The sequence below is a fragment of the Numida meleagris genome, chromosome 20 (genome assembly GCF_002078875.1).
Source record: "Numida meleagris isolate 19003 breed g44 Domestic line chromosome 20, NumMel1.0, whole genome shotgun sequence".
Lineage (NCBI taxonomy): Eukaryota > Metazoa > Chordata > Aves > Galliformes > Numididae > Numida > Numida meleagris.
Window position 1 is genome coordinate 3,628,829 of NC_034428.1, and position 20,309 is coordinate 3,649,137.

The window sequence follows — 20,309 nt, forward strand, 5'->3', positions numbered from 1 at the left end:
AGCAACAGCTTCAAGCAGAAATGCTGTTACCTGTAGGATCTTCATCCCCATCCCCCTCTGGCTCCACCTCCCGTGTAATGGTGCTTATTATGCGAAGCTCAGGAAAGAGGGAAACACCCTCAGAACTCTCAAACTCTGAAGCAGACCGGGCAAAATGATTTATGCCACTAAGGCTGATTTTTGGTTCCTCTGGTTGCAAGACCATTACATATCCCTCCACAGAAGGGATGGAGACACAGGCTTCTTCATTGAAACACCTATGAGACACAGAAGCACAGTCAAGGTGGCAATTTGAAAGGGAGGCACAATTATGCTCAGTAATTGCTTAATAAATTAAAAAAGCTCAGTCTCAGACCCAAGAGTCTTAGACAAACTCATCAACTGCGTTGGAAGAATTCCCCAGCAAGGGAACAATCTTACAATTAATTTTTACTTACATTTAACATTTTGCCCCATTTTCTATGCTATGACTAACAGTTACACATAACAACTTTATTGAAGCTTATGACACTGGGTATGTCCTCGCAGTGGAGCCTGGCAATGCTAAATCTCCTATCTCTTACACCTTCCTTACTACATTCCTAAGAAGAGCAGTATTTGGAGCAGATGCCATATTCAAATGTGACAGCAGATACAGCAAGAATCTTCTGTGTATTAGAACTGAAATATGTCAACATTTTTTCAGGCCTCCATATCACCATACAGAGAAGCATTATTTCAGCGCTAAAACATACTTGACAGCAGTGGTGATTTTAAGCCTCCGGATTCCAGGTGTTGGGAACTGGCGAGAATTCAGATAGGAAATGTGCTGCATGGCCTTATCAACTCTGTCAATATCATCCCCTTCTATGGTCAGTGCTGACTGACTGGGGTTCATGTGGATCTGAAATAACAGAAAGGAGAAAAAAAAGGGAACACAAACAGAAAAATGATCAGGTAATTAAAATCAGAAGTTCAGCATTGTTTAGGCAGGTAAGTGCTGGGATAGTTACATCTGTATTCAAAGCAGTGAGGACATTATTTATGGGCCTTGTGCTTTGCTTCCTTCTTCCAGACAAATACACTGAGTGTTTTGTCCTTCAGGAAGAAGATCTAGGCACTTATAACAGTTCTGATGTGAAGTAACATGAAAGAGAGACAGCTAATACGAAAGATAAATTTAGATCTGTTCATGCAACCTTACTATGAAAAATAATAATTATTAAAAAAAAGACACCTAACTCAGGTTAATTCTATAAGCTACTTGATAAGAATCTTTGCCTGGTGTAGCTGGTAAAACAGAGGCTTTCAAATATCGAATCTGTTCTCCGAAGTTCCAGCGAACACAGTAATTTTCACTCTTAAACTCTGCTATGACCACATCTATACTAGAAAGATTTGCTAGTTTTCATGTAATTTTAATGCAACGTGTCACAATAAATAAGTCTATTTCAGTTAGGACACCCCTAATTAACTACTTGCAAAATCTGCATCTATTATCAGTAGAGTAACATACATGGTCCCCTTCATTAATACATGACTCTACCTTCACGCCTTTGCCAACACCATCAGCAATTTGCAAATCCAGTCCCTCCTTGCAGGTATACAGGCAATCTATCACTTTCTTGTTTTCCAGTTTACCAGAACGAATCATCAAACCTGCCAGGTTGCCTCGGAAGAACTGAGCCATGCGGAGTTCACCACCTTCATAAAGGAAGAAAGGAAAAATCTTTAAATACGTTGATTTTTTTCCCATTTTTTCTTTTGTAAAACAACAAATAACGCTTTGTGGCTCCACAGTATATTACAGGCATGCATGTTAGTTTTTTACCCATTCTGGATGTTAACCTTATCATTATACTCAAGCATAAAGAAAGAATTCAACAGTTCACCATGCATATGGCCTTCAAAACATCATGGTATGGCCATCTTGAACTGTTATTTTCATAACAAAAATTTCTTATGCTCATACAGCGAGGTGGTGTTGTTCAGAACCAATAAAATGAATGGAATCCTGAATTCTCACAGTGAGGCACTAACTCCAACTAGAGAGTTCTCTATGAAAGCAGCAGCGCCTGCCAGGGGAGGAGACAACAGCGTCAGTCCTCTAGCTGTTAGCTCTCTAAACCAAGCCAATCATTTCAGGCTCTATTTAAACTCAAAGGAGAGAAATAAGCTTCACAGCATCACTCAGGGAGTGAGGCACTGGTACAGGCTGCCCAGAGAGGCCATGGGTGCCTCGCTCTTGGAAACACTCAGGGTCAGACTGGACCTGGCTCCAAGCACCTGATGGAGCTGTAGGTGTCCCTGCTCACTGCAGTTGGAGCAGATGGCCTCTAAGGGTCCCTTCCAACTCAATCCTATGATTCAGCTCATCCTGTAAAAGATATCTAAGAGTTAATTAGTTCTCTGTAACCGCACCTACTTCTCTGCATGGAATTAAAGTGAGGAGTTTAAACCCAAGTGATGTAGTTTTACACATCTACGTTAATTGCAATCTTCTAAGCACCTGACATATATATATATTTTGAAGATGACACCAAATGATCACCTAGTGAACTAGTAACTGGCAGCCATAGGACTCCACCTGGAAATTTGTATTTCAAAGTCATCACTTATTAAGCTAAGAGATTTTTATAAAAGCGTCTAAGCTTGTTTTACAGATTCTGGGCAATGAAAGATCCCTAACACAACTTTTCAGTAGTAAATTGCTGCATTACAAATCTTATCGTTTCCAGTTTAGACTTGCACAGCTCCAGAATCTAGCTCCTGGATTCTGTAACACCCTTGCCAAACTAAAATACGATGCACAGCTAGAAATCTCATCTCTATTTTATTTAGACTGTTTTAGGAATTTTTAAGCTATATAAAACAAGTTCATTACTTGAACATGCTGTTAGAAATGCACACTTGCCTCAACTCAAGATAAAAAAAAATGCACTGAACTATGACTATAAATGACTAAGAAAATAAAACCCTGTAGCCAACCAGACCTAACTAGGAGCAAAAGGGTTTTCTCATCACGAGTACCCAATCCACTGTCAATTACAAGATGGAATCATTTATATATAAGCAATCTGATGTAAATATGAAATTGTTTGAGTAGGGAGCAGGACTATCCAACTTCAGAGATCCTTCCCAAACTACAGAGTGACTCTATGCTATGCACAAACGTACTTTCATGCATGTACATACATATATATAGGATGAGGTGTATTTATGTTTTAACAAAACTGGGTTAAATAAATTGTAGCTAATACTTTGCATCAGCAAACATTTTACACCACTTCACTGCAATCAAATGGTTGCAAATCCGTACATGGGTGTGCAATTGGTTGGGAAAAAAAAAAAAACAATGGAAAAAAATCAGCTGGCAAAGCTCTGGAAATAAAGGCACAATGAAGAAACAAGCCTAGGAGAGGATTATGTGAAGGTCAATGGCCCAAATGCGATGCCTGCATTTCATGCTGTGTGTGAGATGAAGCAATGTCTTGGCTTAAAAATGAAATAAAACAGTAGGGAAAAAACTCCAGCAACCTGCAGAGGTCTCAGGCAGGGTTTCATTGTCATTTTCATTTCCTGTATATTCTGCAGAAAAGCAAGACAAAGAACAGGACAACGGGGAAGCAACCAGGTCGTTACAATTTGGCAAATTCTCTCTTGGGTCACAGAAAATACACACCACCACTTCCCCTCAGAAGTATGCTCATATTCCACCCAGCTTCTGAAAGATTATGACTTCTTTGACAACTAGTAACTGCAATTCAGGGGAGAAGTGTTACTGTGTTTTTTCAAGAACAAGCACTCATGACAAGGCAATTCACTAGAAGTAATGAGATGCAGGTCTACCACCTGACACAGTTCTCTTCTAATAATAATAACAGTATCATATATTCATCAGATGGAAATGTGCAAAAAAAAAAAAAAAAACCCTCACCAAACCAAAACAGAAAAAAACACCCAAAAAACAACTTTACATCTTCTTAACTAAACGTTAAAACCTTTTTCAAAATCACAACATTTCTTCCCCCTTAGAAGCGAGCTGTGTATGTAACTTAGGGCAGCCTGACTTACTTAAAACTCTTTGTAAGGCAAGGATCATGGCCTCGTGCCCTCACTTCACTCTTCTGTCATGTCTGTTTTTCCTTTTGTGTTCTAACTGCCCAAAAATCAGACCTTTGGTGGAATCTTTAAGAAGGCAGCCCCTAGAGTTCCATTATCCCAGGCTTCTAACGCTCCTATTTCAGTCTGTTGTTATTAAAAAGTAAACTCACATCAGAAGAAATTAAAGAATCATATAACGTTGCCAGTGTGAAAGCACACAAGTTTGTAAATTAAATGCTTCTGCTTTGATGCAGAGTAAATAGAAGCCATTACACAATCCATATACGCAGCTAGAACTCAGTTTCCAAGCTGCAGTCTCATGAAAACCAGCCACTCTAATCTCCCCTTGAGCTAGAATAGATAGTTGGAAAGTTACAAACAGAATATGAGATGAATTATGGGGAAAATAATTAACTGACTCAAAAAAATTTAACACTAAAATAACATAAATGCTGAAAGATAGTGAACTTCCCGTAAAATATTGTTTGATGGGAGAAAATATTTTGATAATTTAACCTTCATTCATACTTCAAACCCTTAAAATTCAAAGAAAAAGAGACATTATAAAACCAGAGACTGTTAATGCGATAGAAACATCCTGAAGTTTTCCATTTATCAGTCATTCACAAGGAACTTCTATGCATTACTGCAGACTGCAACTACAGCCTACATTCTGAACTACAATAAAACAGGAATGATTTAGCACTGCTCTCTCTCTGACTCAAAAGATCAATTCTTATCACCTAGGATGTAATTTAGTCAGCAAGCCAAACATTTGGAGGACTGCAAAGCAAGAGCTTTATAACAGGGACCTCTAGCAGTCAGCTATCAGTGCTCCACGTTCAGATGCTTGCTACTTCTTTTCCTCAAGGTTTGAAGAGTAGATTTCACAAGTACTAGAGAATACGAATCAGCATTTTACAGCTTGCAGAATATTGTCTCTTAACCAGAGTCTGCACATAATAAAGCAGACAATTCTTACATTTCTAAAAGCAGAACTGAAAATACCCACGAGACAGCAACGCTGTGCTGCTCAGCTGAATTGTCTACTGGCCACACTTTGATTTATGAGAACGCTTTTTCTAAAACATGCCATTCAATCTACTTGAAATTAGTGTTCTCCACAACAAGGTGAAGTATAAGATGGACTCTTGCAACTGTTATTAAAAAGCTATCTGTCTGTATTCTCACACATACCAGAGAAACCTCTTTGATGAATGCTGCTTGGTGAGTAGCTTTGTCGTTCACACACACCCGCAGCAGCCAAAAACCAACCAACCAAACAACAACAAACTCATGGATAAAATGACTAAGAGAAGAAATATCAGATATCCAAAACCAAGCCCAAAAGCATTCTGCAAGAAACATCAGAAGTTATCTTCCATGCTATAGGAAGATTAGCTACGTGCTGCTAGGCTAACCACAAAGATCTCATTTAAAAAAAAAGCTAATGAAATGTCTTAACAATTGTAAATAGTTACCTTGCCAACATGCCCCAACTACTAGCTGAGTTTCTATTTTTGAAGGATGAAGTGGATAATCTTCAGTCACTGGGAAAGGATCATATGAAACACCATCTACATAAAGCGTTACTGCAGGAAATTCAACATTGAGGACATAATGATGCCATTCTTTGTCACAAACCTAAATAAAAAGAAGTTTTAAAAGTGGTTTTAATATTAAAGAAGTGCTGCAGTTGAATAACTGGATCTGATGCACATTTTGCCTATGCCCACATGGGGACATACAGGCAAACTGTAAGCTTGAATAGAGGTTCTTTATGCTTCACGCATAAGGAACACATGAAAAAAGTAAAGCAACTGTAAAACACTTGTAAGTTATTTCTTTTCTTCTATAGCCATTATGAGAAGTTGCATCTATTTCCATTATTTTAACTTTTACAAGATCTAAACATGAACTGTGTATTTAAATTAAAAAAACACATCCACATGTTAGCACATTTATAAATGCTGTTATAATACAAAACTACTTGACAAAGGAACTGGTTCTGCTGAAAGGGACTGTTTACAGAAACACATCATCATTCTGAATAAAACAAAGCTTTTCACAGTATAATTATTTATTTTCCAAGTCAGCTCCTTTAAAGAATGCAATAAACTTTCCCTAAGGACATCTATGAGCATTTTACCATTAAAACAATATACACAGCCCTGTACAGAAAATAGGACATTTCGAGCTATCTTAGAATGTAACTCTGGTCAGGCAGCTGATGAGACCAAGGGCTGGAAAAGCACACCAAATATTTAGTCCCTTTTGTCTCATTCTTCACAATCATAATCATCATAAATTCACAGAAATAAATTCTGCAAATTGTAGTAATGCCAAAGGAAAGACTTGGCATTATAGCACCTGCTTCCAAAACTAAAATAATTAAGACTAGATGAACTGAAAGAACACAGACAACACTTCTCTCTGAACAGGAGGGAAAGTACCTGCACTCCCCTAAGAGGCCTATTACTCTATTTTTGTGGAGTAAATACCTAATTAAGCAAACTGACTCATCACTATTTACAATATGTGTACCTACTGCTGGCAATGTGTAAAATGTCACAGATTTTATTCAAGTTCTTCTGTTACCCCATTAAACACCCTGATCCACAAAAGTGTTGCATGCTCAGAAGTACTTTTCTGCTATAAACAGACCAGAATGCTTACGCTGCCAGTTTTCACATGCACTATGTTATGGTGTATTTGGTGAAGGTAACTGACACAACAGCTGAAGTTTGGGATTTTATTTTCATACATAAATCCACCTCTTACTGCCTTTCAGGTCAATGACCTATACTTTATTTCATGCGCATCCCACTGAATTTAATGGAAGTGCTGAAGCAGTAAGTCAAAATCAAGTTGAACAGGTACAGCTGCATCTATCCCTGACACCACAAATAAAGTAAATACCACTACGTCCTACAGAACTCAGGAGTCTGGAGTTACAAAAAGAATATTTGTTAATAATTACATTATTTGAGAGTTTAGGCTCCATTGCTTTTCAGTGCATTCTAACATTCTATCAGTCATTCCAAACTTACTTGGTTCAGCTTCCAGTGAAATTCTGCAGGCTTGTATGTCTTTCCCTCTGAAGGATCTTGCCGGAAGAGGAAAACCAGCCGGCAGTTGTGCACGTACAGCGTGTAGTGGTGCCGATTCATATCTGCACGAGAGTTTCAAGTATTTCTTATTCTCTCCTCTAAGCATTAGCAACCCCCGAAAATTCACCAATTCTGAAAATTCACACGTAAATGCCCCAGTAATTGATAGAAACAAATGCACACGCAAATCAGACATGTTAAGAGAGACACTATCTCCACCTAGAAAAAAATATATATACTGCAGCCAATGCCATCACCAAATCTGATACGTCTATCTTAAGGTTTTTTGGCAGTATCAAGAATAAGGCTGTTTGTGGAGATGTAAAAATTAGATGTCCTGGCCAGAATAATGCACCTACCATGATGAAAAGAAATGCATAATATAAATCAAGTTAGAAAAACGAGTCTGCCTCTTTTCAGCTAAAGCTAGATAATCTAAGCTTCTACAGTAAGTACAATAAAGAACAAATTTGCAACTCACTTCCTTTCACTTCCCAGAAAAACCTAGAAAAATCTAGAGAAAATACTTAAAGTTCCCACATACGCTGCCACAGTAAATAAAAACAAAATCCAACAAATTAGACTGTTCGTACTTGATGTACTGACAAACCTGTCTTGTCTGAATTGCAAAGAATTGTCTCTTTCTCTTTGGTTCCAGGCCCATGTCTCATCCATACTGAGATCATGAAGGGTTCTTTTAGATTGACTGTGACAACACCATCTGGAATCTTCACAGCCTGCGTGCCATTAAACTCAAAGACTTGGTCGCTGTCATGACCATTATCAGTAGGAAGTCCTATCGTCCAGTTTGCAGCACTACTTGGAGAGGGAAGTAGTTCAGCTGTGCCAGAAGCAGCACCTACAATAAAAACGCTCACATGTAGACAAGGTAGTAACTAGAAAGGTCACAGCTAGCTTCATGTCAAACAGTTTTTAAATGAGCATTAGTTTTGCAGCGCCAACTGTCAGCATTATGCATTATCATCACTTATCAGACAATTCTCCCATTGAATAATAGGCATCAACATACCTAAGATCATGATGGCTTCCATATGTTTAACTTCTGGGTTGCTTACCAGTCTTGTTGAAAACGTTTTGCTGACATCTCTGCACATGTAGAACTTTACTTTGCCTCTACCTCAGGAACCATTACATTAATATCATTTGTCCCTCACATCCAGGAAAATAATGCCTTTTGCTTGCCACTATGGTAGCTGTAAGATTAATATCCACCCAGCTGAAGAGGTCTGCATAAGAATACCACATTGAACCCAAGCATCCCCTCTCAAATCACTGCCTAGTAAGACTGCATGTGCTTTAATATAATATTCAGACTGTAACAAGCTCTTTATCATAACAACAGCATTCTTACCACAGAGCCTGTGAATGGATTTCTCAGAGTAGGTGTCTCTATCACAGCCTTTTCCAATATGATTCGTTTCTAGTTCAACTGTTGCCTGAATTGAGGTTATTGGCTCATCACACGTCTCCAAACGCATGCTTGGGAAGAGTGCCAAAGAACCAGTACCAGGTTCATATTCTATTCTTTTGCTCCAACCTGTATAATTATTCAGAGAAACAACATTTTTAAAAAAAACCTCCTGTTTAATGGAAGGCATTGGCAAAGCAGATAAAATGGAGCTCAAACTAACCTTGCCAGCCAGGCTTGCATGTAGGCTTAATGCTAATTTTAACCAGTACATCCTCAGCAGCTCTCTTCTTCCCACAGTCATATGCAGTTACTGTCAATTTATACTGATGCTCTTTGCCATAGCTTAACTTTTCTGTGTTTTTTATATAACCTGGCAAAAAAAAAACAAAACAAAAAAAAAAACAACATTCAGAAATGAACATTTCAGGGTCACTGCTGTATCAAATCCATACAGGTACCATCTATGTACTTCATATCGGTAACAAGACTTTAACAGGCAAACACACAAGTGAATTAGACCTTCACTACCTGTGCTCTCAATGCTAGATGCAAGGTCCAGACACTTAAAAGTTACAGATATATATCCAGAAAACAAGTACTAATATACAGAACAACTAGTATATACTTATCAGGCTCTCTGTAATACATTATACTGCCTTATATCATATGCGTATAATATTTAATAGTATTACATTGCTCCAAATTAAACTATTCACAACTGGTAACTGGTAAATAAACTTGATCAGGTTATCTATTTCATTTGCAGACCTTTAGAAATGTGAATACCCCCAAAATTCAAACTAAAGCCCAATAAAAACTGTCTTATTTTGCTTAGTCAGGCTCCTTGGACCCCTGGAAATAGCCCACAGATCATAAACTCAATGGAAATGACCTGAACAAATCACTACACTTCAAACCCAATATCCACAACACTGTGAACTTCAGAGCCACACGTAAACACCTCATATGAAAAAAGCACACAAATGGAATTCCATTTTTGAAAGCTGTTCAGCAAAAGAAAACTACAGAAAAAAAAAAGAGCTTACTAAGAGCTGACTTTTAAGTATTTTACAGGAAACAAAACGTGCCAACTACCTGCTCCTCACAACAGTAGATAGTGACTATACTATGCACTGGAAGACATTTCACTTTTTATCATAAGTTCCAATTGCTAAACATGTCCATTTAACGGCATCATAGGAAAGGGTTAAAGCAGGGCTGCTGCAGTTTTATGCTGATCAGTTTGAAGCCCTATGCCTAAGGCAGTGAACGACAGTAATTCCCACTCTGCCTTGCATCATATTCTTACCGTCTTTGTCAATAGAAAAGGGAACATCCGGAGTTACAATTTCATAGTTGCAAATCTGGCTGAACTGAGGTGAACAATCTGCATCCACTGCCTCCACTCTCAGGATGTTATCATACCTCTTCCCTTCAATAACTGATGCCTTGTACGACTTCTCTTTGAACACGGGAGAATACTCATTAACATCGTTCACCTGAATGTGTACTGTTGCTCTGGAAATAAAACAGCAAAGTCAGTTTTCTTTACATTGCAGATCTCCCATTCATGCATGGAGTCTGACAGAACACCTCATTTACAGACGAAGCTACTCCAGAATTTAAGCTCCCTGAAGGAAGTCACCAGTTACTAACAAGACTGAAAATCTCGAGTACCCTAACTGGAAAAGCAGTGAATATTTTCCCCACGTGCTCCTATGTAATTCTGTGTAGTTCCAAGTTGTTGTTTACTATTGCTGTTCAAAATTAAATGCCCAATATTGCAACTACTAAGTTGCTGCCACTTTCCAGAAATATAACAAAGTACAGCTGGGACAAAATAGGCATTTAGCTCTGATAGCAGTACAATTCTCTCAGTTCTCTTCTGCTGTCAGAGTATTTGATATAAACATCCAATCTTTATTTCATATGAATAATGACAGTCATGACTAGTCTTAGTGTAAGAGCTCAGTCAAGTGCATTTGATTAGCTTTCTTTTCATAATGAAGTACTGAGTGCTATAAGTCAGTGAAAACTGATTTATTTCCTGGATATAGGAAAGAGAGATTAGACAATTTAAATGAAAGAAAGAATTGCAGTAGCAAGATCCACAGTATCACATATACAGCAAGCTAAATAATCCTAAACAGATTGGGCCTGGAATACACACATTAGGAAAAGATATGCGGTTTCTGTCAGTGATCAAGAAAAGGTGAACAATGAAAAGTACCTGAATTGTGAACTAATAAAGAATCCAGTCTCTATAGTCCTTGCATAAGAACAAAGGACTTAAAATGCTTATGTTAAAAAAGCATCTTTAAGGTTTCTTTTATCCTGTATACCCAATCCATTTCAGCAATACAAGGCTTTCTATAGCAAACACTGCCTGTATTCCTGACTAAAGCAACAGCCATGAGGCAGGAAAATTTGAAGAGTGGTTTGCAGGTGTAGGTTTTAGAAACCCATTATTCTTCTGTGGCAAAAGAAGAGCTGCAGAACACAGTCCTGGATCACAGAGCAACACTGCAACAGCAACTTCACCAAGCTCTGCTGCCTCAGCTCGCTACACAGAGAGAAATGTGCACAGCCATGACACTGCATCACTCGGCAACCACACGCATCACCCCGCTACCAAGGAAGCTGTGTTTTGCTTGCTCAGAAAGGCAAAAGATCGGCCACTTGTGTGCCACAGCTGAACTATTTATTTATCATTCGTGCACTTTCACGAGATGCCCAAGATAAGGTATTTCTGAATATGTACTGAAGAGATTGAGTCTTTTTATTAGGAACTTCCCACTTCTACTTGCGTTACCTTTTCTCTTGCTTACATATTTTGATACAACTCATATTTTAGTTTTATACACATTTTTCTGCAGCCATCAAGAAGGAAGTTTACATCTCAACCAACCTGCACAGGCACAAGAATACATTTCAGGCCCACAGTGAGGAGAAGGAACTGTACTACAACACTGAACTGAGCAAAGAATTAATTCCAGCCAACCAACCAAACTGATAATTGCCATCTTCTTGTTCCAGATCTTTCTTCAAAAGTAAAATTGAGTGTCAAATAGAAATATGACAGGGATACCTATTTTCCATCTTTTCCATCAGTGTAACTCTTAACAAGATAACTTTCTGCTGTGTATTCGAAGCATACAGCTATAGAATAGCAACTGCATTTGTTACTGAGATGACTGCTGGTAAACCAGCCCTCATCTTGTTCGCATCCTTCTGTGCTTTGCGCTGACAGCAATCCTCCAAATGCTCAGCAGATGTTGACACCAGGGTGTTACACAGTTACTTGCAAGTCCATTTCTAGAGAGCTTTTAAATTGTGGTTTATTCTTTAGATACAGATTGCTTTGTTCCCATCCTTTAATCTAGGCAGAGAAGAACCTTATGCTATTGATCTTGCTTTTTAGGGTGAGGCTGTCTGGAAATGATACCCATACGCATTCCCTTCCATTTTGTCATGGCTTATTGAATCAGTTTTTTTGGTTTTGAAACTGAATTCTGAAACAATGTCCATAACTGGTATCCCATCTGGAGTCTATATATCAACTCAAGCCAGATTTTAAATATTTCAAGGGTCTTCAGAGACGTCAAGGGTAAAGCAGTATCATCTAGAATACAGTTACAGATATCAAAACAGTTCATTTCCATTTTGCTACTATTTATATTGCCATTATATTAATGTCTTCCACTATTACCAATTGGTTTGCATTTACTCTAAACACACAGGCCATAAATCACCAGGAGCAGGAGACCAGCTGAAACCAAACTTCCCCTCAGCCAACCGCAGATTTACTTACTTGTGGGATTTTTTTGCATTTGCTCCATCTGGTCCCTTCCCACAGTCATAGGCCTGGATGGTGAACGTGTAGTCCTTCTGTAGCTCACAGTCCAGTTTTTCTTTGGAGCGTATTATTCCCTCACCAGTGGATTTATCCACTACCACTGCTTCAAAGGGGACATTTTGCCCATGAATTTTAAATCCACAAATCTCACCTACAGATTCAAAGCAACAGAGGTTAGAACTGGTCAAAATCACTATGCTTCTTGTTTTTTTTTAAATGAATGACCAAATAGTTTGCAGCCAAGGGTTTGTGAGGGTCTGTGGACAAAGCAAGAGCACTGTGCTTTAAAATGGGTGATTTCTGGGAACTTTAGTAAAAAGAAGCATACGTCTGCCTTCCAAGCAACTCGTTTACTTGCATCCATTCATGCAGGAATACAAAAGAGAAAAAGAGAAATGTAGACAGGCATTTCACAGGAGTACTTGAGATAGCTCTAGGGTAAGAGTAGAACTTAGGAGAGCACACAGCCAAGGCCACTGGTAATATCTTCTATGCCAAGCTACTGGGAATAGCTGGGCGGCTTGTTTATTTTGACCAGAGCAAAAGGTTAAAATGCACAGTTACAAGTCAAGGGATGAGAAAGCTTCAAGGACAGGTTCAGCACCTTAATTACAGAAATTCTGTCAACAGATCAGTGAACAAAGTCTTCCTGTGCAATGTACCTGACTAAAATCAGGGAATCAAAATAAACTACTGAATGAGACAGGTAGAAATACCAACTTCTCAGGCATCCATTTCAACAGCTATCTACTAACAGACCAAATATATTAGGCGAGAAAGCTCTCCCAAGGGACAATTTGGTAGGCTTTCCTTTCCATTCAAACCCTTCCTCCTAACGCACTTGAAATGAAGCTCCTTGTACATATTCTAAAACACGTCTAAGCTTAAGATTACACCCCCAGACAGCTTGCTGGCACAGACAGGTCGATTGGCAGCAGGTAATGAGGACTGAGCCCTCGCTGACCTAGCTGCGCTAACAGAAGCCACTCAACCTTTGATGAGCTGTACTGCGTTTTTACCTGTACAACTTGTTATGGAAGGGATTCTCTTATTCCAACATAAAATACTGTTTTGTTATTATAACTGCAGTGGTATCACAGTACCAAGAACGCACTCCTTCTATAGATATTCCTACGATCATTTTAAAATGTACTTGATTCAGATTTTATGCTACTGAAATATGTCCTGAAGGAAGCAGGTGTTAATAATGCTTTGGCAGCTAAATATTACTTTACCAAGCATATGAAAAAAACATAACCTCCAAAAAAAGTAAACTATCAGTGAAAACATCAGAAAATGCCAGATTTCCCCAAACCATCAATGCCCACATAACGTACAGTCATCCCCAATGGTTCAAATGGATGTCTGATGTACAGATATTTCTAACCAAGGGTTTGGTTACATAACAATTTTTAATCGATATATTTTAAAATAGAAAAGAACTGGGAGAATAAATGGGACAAAGAGCATGACAGGATCTTCTGTTTAAGTGCTGATTCCCCATTTCATAACCAAAGTTAGTGGGTTAATATTCATAAAAGGGATAGAAAGAACCCTTTATCACCTTCTTTGGTGACTGTCACCTCAAAACTCTCTAAAGGGAGAAAAGATAAACCCAAGTCAGTAATACAGGAAAGGCTGAAAAGGGAGCAAATAAGGAAAAGGCAAAGATGCACACATTACACAGAAAAACTTTGGAAAAAAAAGTGTATTTAACAATTCCAGTGGTGATTTGTTGTAACTGTTACCATTTTAGAGTTTTAGTTATGTTACATGATTTAACCTTTTATCTCCAGGTTGCCATTCATAGAATTCTAAAGTGGGAGATTTAAATTGTAGGCTTATCAAAAGGCTTTTTCTTTTTCAAGGAATTCAACTGCTAAACAAGAAATGTTCAAAATTTCAAGTTGATGTAGAATTATCCATAAAGTTGAATTTTCATTACAATTTACTGGTACTCTTCTATTTAAAGAAGACGGGCTACATACTTTAAACAAACTTTTAACTATCTACTGAAACCTCCACGTTTCTAGAACTAAAACCACTTTGTGTTCCTGTTCTGATCTCCAGAAGTTAAGAAACAACCTTAAACAGTCACAGGATGCTTGTGTTTCCAAACAATATTTTACCAGTATAGGCTGTAGCATTTGCAAAGTTTAAGTACTATATCAAACTCAACATGAGGTTACTGCAATAGTTCAGAACTAAAGACAGACAGATTCAACTTTGACCCTACTGATGAGAAAAGCTTTAATTTAAGAAATTCAGGCAAGTAGGGGGAGCCTGTATATTTTCTTAGCAGTGTATTTCTTTTCCAGGTTCAACAACCAACCAACGCTTTCTATCATTTTACTCTATGATCCTGCAGTACTGCATACTCAGAAAAGCAGGGGCTTCCCGTGCCCTGGGCCTTCCACCCTTACAAGGAGATCTCAGACATAACTGAGCCTTACAATGGCGTTAGATGGCTGCAGGAGGCACCCCGAAAGGCTTCATGACTTTAAAGAAGATATAGTTGACCACGTTCTTCCTTCCTTTATAAGTTCTAATTTTGTTCAGACCTCATACTGCCACCTTTTACAGATCACCTAACATATTAATTATTTTTTTCCTGATTACCGTTATCTTTGACCTGAATTGCAGTACAGCATAGTAGGTTTGTACCCATCAAATCAGGCAGATCTTTTAATTCTCACGTATTTCCAACAACTTGCAGTTTTCTCCATTCTGGAGTTGCCTCAGAAAGAGATAGAGCACTAAAATAGCAGAAGTATTTTTTCCTAAAAGGCAATTTTCCAGCAAAAATGTAATTAAGGAAAAACATAATGTACCCTGATTTGTAGTTTTTTTTTTTCTAAAGGAGCCAGTTTCTGAAAAAGCTCTCATTAAGTCCTCCCTGAAGCCCACATCAGGTAGCCCCTAGATTTATAACCAGCTCTTCATTTTAATGCACATATATACTGCCTCTTTGAGGCATCCCCATAATTTTATTCTGTACATTTTTACACAGGATATAAATACAACCTTGGATTTTAGTATGGCAATAGGATCATTCATGAAAATCTGACGCCGCTTCAATCTGTGGCTGACACCACTGGTTAACGACACCTGACAATCTGCCTGCAAGGAAACTCCTGCCCCGGCCAGGAACCCTAACCTTGAGGGGCACGCACTGGGTGTGAAACATGAAGGTTACTGAAAAAATAAATTGAAGGGAACATGAAAGCAGAAAGCCTGTAATGGAAGGAACAGGGAGAAGCGTGTTAACGCAGCAATTACTGATCTGGGAGAAGGGGAGGCTGGTTAACAACTGGTCAGTTCACAACCACCTGAAGCGGCCTTCAGCTCGGGCACCAACTCCGATTTTGGCTGTTAGGACATTCAGGCTCCCAAGCAAAGACATAAATCAGCTTTTCAGTTAATATCCATGTGTCTCCAGATGCTTTTAGGGCACAAAGCTTCTGTTCAAGGTGTACTAGAGATCAATTCCTGCCAGATATTTCCCAGAACAACAATTGACCCAACATAATTGTATTTTCCACTTCAAGCTAATGAGATTAACAAAAATCCCTTTTATTATAGCACTGGCAAGGTGCTTCAAACTGTACAAGTTACAGCGCATAAGAACCTCACTGTTACTTATGGTAAAAGTGCAATAAAGAACCAAATGCACAGTTCCCATCTGAACATGCTTTCTAAGCTCATTTTTGGAAGGTCTCTGCAACGCAAAGAAGCAAAACAGAGGGATTTAACTCTCTGAAGTACAAAGTATTTCAAAAATTAAGCTCCATCTCTTTTCTCCCAAACATGACACACTGATTTCAAACTGCTTGAAGACAAACAAGACGACTTACAGATGAATACTCCCACACATGGATGATGTTCCTTTTCATTTCAGTTATGAAATACGTATATTTATCTAGTAGAGTTAAAATTTTCTATGATAATAGAATTTTTCTGTTTCCACTGCCATTGAGCAAGCTTAGTCCCATGCAAGGTTTTCAGTGGCAAACACACTCCCCAAGGTTTCATGCTATGTCATACATGGACGTCACTTGTTCTCCTTTCACCTTGAAGCTGAGACTCACTGCTGAAACGGATTTCTATCTCTCCTCGCTCTTAAAGAGAATAAAGCTTGACCTGTAATTGGTTTTTCATTTGATATATTGGGAACCGTTCGGCTGAACGCCATGTCACTGGGATAGAACTCGATTTCACAGAATTCTGACTCAGCTGTACTTACAGTTGAAAAATTATCTCATTCTACAGATAGGGCTGTATACCACATTTGATGTACGTTTGCTGAATTACTCCTTGGATGTGACAAGATCAAATCCACAGATTACACAGAGGCATTCATCTTCTCCACATATTGTTGCTTTCTAGCCACCATCCAGCTGAGCACTGCATTCACAGCGGCCTGCTGCAGACAGGATGTCAGCACAGCTCCCTGCCCTGACCAAACAAGGGCTGGCAGCACAGCGTGGAAACGCGGCGCTCACCCACGGGCACATGTGCACTGCACACCTCCAGGGAGAGGCTGACAAAAGGTTTGGTGGATTTCATTTGCTTCCAAAAGAATAAATTGAGATTCTGCAAGATCATTTTCAAAGCTCTATTCATATTCATGCTCTAAGTTAAAAAATTCCTAACCCCCACAAAAATAATTCTTGCATCCCAGATCAGTAAGAGTAAACCGACGTATTGTGACTGTGTTATTCCCTAGGTTTTGGAAGGCAGGGGAATTAGAACCTTATGACAGATGCACAAACAATTCAAGAAACTTTTCCTTCCACAAAGGAAACACTTCAAACCTCCTGCTATAGTAAGACCCTCAACAATACAAATTCAGCTACGTGAAGACATCCAGATACAACGGTTTGTTTCAAATGCAATACAAAGCCAGTTCCATTTTGCACAGTGAATGGGAAATCCACACTAAGTTTCAAAAATTAAACTGATTTTAGACATGAATTATGCTAATGTACAATAGAAAATGTTGTTGCCCTTTATTTTATGATCAAATTCCAGCATGACTCAATTCATAACGTAGAAAAGTTTCAGTGAGGAATGAGAAAGGCCATTGTCTTCCCAAGCAGATCCATAACAAATACAGAACAAAAGACTGATGCCAGAGGGGCTCTACGAATTACGCAGACCCAGCACGTCTAAATTCAAATTCTGCCTTCAAAAGTGTATTGTTTCAGATGCAAAACCTTACCAAGTTATTCTAGAAAGAGATGTCTAAATAACAGTATTTCTGCATACCTAAATGTAAGGATCCTACCCACAGCAGAGTAAAGCAGTAGGATATTCTTCCTTCTTGCCCCACAGTTCATGTACTGCAGAGCATTTAAACGAACTATTTTCAAGCTGTTTTGACATGCTCCCATTTGAAGTGAAGCAAAAGATTATTTAAAATATTTTAAAAAGACAGACGGTTCACAAGGGTTGATAGCTCAGTTAGGAGGCACAGTTAATTAAAATATCCAACCTTCTGAAGCATGAATTAATTTGATTTGCAATACCCATACACTACTTAGGGCTGAAATAGCCATTGAATCCTGAAAATGCTCAGTTTTGCTGTGAGAACATGCTGTCACTAACCTAATGGGTTTCTCACACGTAGACACCCACATAGATGCTGCTGGACAACAACGCTATTCTCCGTTCTAGGACACGGCCACCACACCACCAACTAAAATTGGTAATGCTGATTCAACACCACTCCCACATCTGGTCTCCTCAAAGACAGATTCAAGTATTGTTCCATCTTATGGTAGACATAAGAAACATTTATTTAACCAACTAATCTGCAAGTACAGAATTTAAGCCTCTGTTAACTACAACAATTAATGTAAATAGCTGCAGATGCTGGATAGTGTTTTTCAAACACAGTTTTCTAATATTTCAAACCAAAGGAACACTCTTCCATAATAATATATCCACTCAATGAATGAATGTTTTTACATGGTAGTTTCCAGAAAACAAACAAACAAACACACACTACAGCAGAAGTTTCTAAGAGAACTGCTGGCTGTCAGTCCTATGTCAAAAATGAAAAATTAGCATGCATTTTGCAAACTGCTTCTGTATCATCTCCTACATGCTTTGTTAGAGGAGAAAAATCCTTTAAGACACTGCTAAACCACTGAGGTATACAGGAGATAGAAGACCTGAATTCATCACTTTCAAGCAAACACAGTACTGTCTGTGCTTTAGAGCTCTGATCTGAAACAAGAAAAAATAAAGCAAAAGGAACTATATTTCATCTGCATCATTCAGGCTGAAAACCTCAGGCCAGAAATGCTCCACTCATGTAAGTGAACAGCACCTAGAAGAAAAGGCCTCTTCAACTCTACTCCACTAATCTAACGCGAGATTGTAAGATTATGAACAGCCAGCTTACTTCCCCATCTCCTCAGCCAGTATTATGCTAGTGCAAGTGAAACACTCCATTATCTGGGACAATATTCTGCACAGCAGCAAGACTGGCTCAAACCCACAACACACAGACCCTTCCCAGATGCAGGAACCTCGCTTACATTTAGAAGACTTCAAAAGAGCCAAGCTTCCCCCCACAACTCCTCCCGGAATTAAACAGAGGTCATATTTCTAACACTCGCAGCTAAAGGAACCTCAACCATAAAATATGTTACACCATGCAGTAAGTCTCAAGCTTCACATTTCTCAAATTAAAAAAAGAGTGCTGAGAATAACATTCTCTCATGGCACCTCTGCTCTCTGACACTGACCAAGCTGTGAACTTAGTGATTCTCTGAGTAGAAGAGGCTTTCCATTTTCTAAAACACTGAACTGCTGCATAAACTTATCACAGAAAGTCTGGATTTTTGCAGAAACTCACGGTCCAAACACTGCAGAAAGGAAATGCGATCTTAATTCTACTAATGTCTTCTCAATCTATTAAGACACACATTGAATACACTAAGAAAGCTGAAAACTGCTCAGAATGATAAGGAAAGACTTATTTCAGAACTTCCAAACTGAATGGTGTGAAATGTGGAATCCAGAGGACTGAAGAAAAAGACACTATGCAAAGAAATTCAGAAAAAGTAACACATACACATGCAGTTGAAAGAGTACCTGCAATACACACTATTCTCCACTTGGACATTAGAATATGGCTGTAAATTTCAGATAAAACCCTGGTCCGCGCATGAGCATTTCCTACAGCCTAGAAGCTACAAACACGATGCTGCTGTTAGGGAAAACACGTTAAGTAACACTCAGTATTTGCCATCAAGATAGCATTTCCTCTTCCTAAAAAATAAAACTAGATTAATTCTTTACCTGCAAAACGCAGAGGTGCATCTTTGTCCAGGGCTATTAAAGGGGGGTCCAAGAGCACTGTGTTGTCGTTTTCTGTAACTATCCCATGATACGTTGCTTCAATCCATGGCTTATGTTTGTTAACTGAAAGGAAGAAGAAAAAAAATCGAGGTCAACATTTTAGAAACTAAGGACTTCTTAAAAATTCCTTACAATTCTGGCTTCATTTTTGTTTTCTAAATCTGAAGTAGTATTGTACTAAATTCAAAAATTTGACACAAAATCCCGGCCAGGTATGTTCAGAAGAGTTCACTGCCCCTGTAGGGTTTCCAAAAGTAACTCACATCTAAATTAGTTTCTTTTAAATATGCTGGGATTTAAGATGGCCCTGAAGTGCAATTCAAAACCTTTCAACAGCGACAGGGAGCTGCAATCATCAGGGCCAAACACAATGCCAGAAAACAGGAAACACGAGGGGGCTGCTGAAACTCTGCTTCCCTCCAGCCTGGGAAACTTGGGGTCTGGTTGGTGGATTATC

The 20,309-nt window shown here is 38.7% G+C and overlaps 1 protein-coding gene across 4 annotated transcripts in view; it reads right to left on the reverse strand.

Moving 5' to 3' along the window:
• Nucleotides 1-20,309, reverse strand: part of CLSTN1 (calsyntenin 1) — a 35,996-nt gene that overhangs the window by 6,915 nt on the left and 8,772 nt on the right. The window contains exons 2-14 of one of the 4 annotated variants that reach the window (XM_021417822.1): nucleotides 19,793-19,915; nucleotides 14,046-14,075; nucleotides 12,437-12,632; nucleotides 9,935-10,143; nucleotides 8,846-8,995; nucleotides 8,566-8,751; nucleotides 7,804-8,052; nucleotides 7,134-7,255; nucleotides 5,565-5,727; nucleotides 3,517-3,567; nucleotides 1,526-1,683; nucleotides 735-883; nucleotides 31-257 (exon numbers count right to left, since the gene is read on the reverse strand). In XM_021417822.1, the coding sequence (XP_021273497.1) occupies nucleotides 31-257; nucleotides 735-883; nucleotides 1,526-1,683; nucleotides 3,517-3,567; nucleotides 5,565-5,727; nucleotides 7,134-7,255; nucleotides 7,804-8,052; nucleotides 8,566-8,751; nucleotides 8,846-8,995; nucleotides 9,935-10,143; nucleotides 12,437-12,632; nucleotides 14,046-14,075; nucleotides 19,793-19,915 (2,013 nt within the window). The remainder of the gene's footprint in view (nucleotides 1-30; nucleotides 258-734; nucleotides 884-1,525; nucleotides 1,684-3,516; nucleotides 3,568-5,564; nucleotides 5,728-7,133; nucleotides 7,256-7,803; nucleotides 8,053-8,565; nucleotides 8,752-8,845; nucleotides 8,996-9,934; nucleotides 10,144-12,436; nucleotides 12,633-14,045; nucleotides 14,076-19,792; nucleotides 19,916-20,309) is intronic. The other 3 variants (XM_021417823.1, XM_021417824.1, XM_021417825.1) reach the window with 3 other exon arrangements.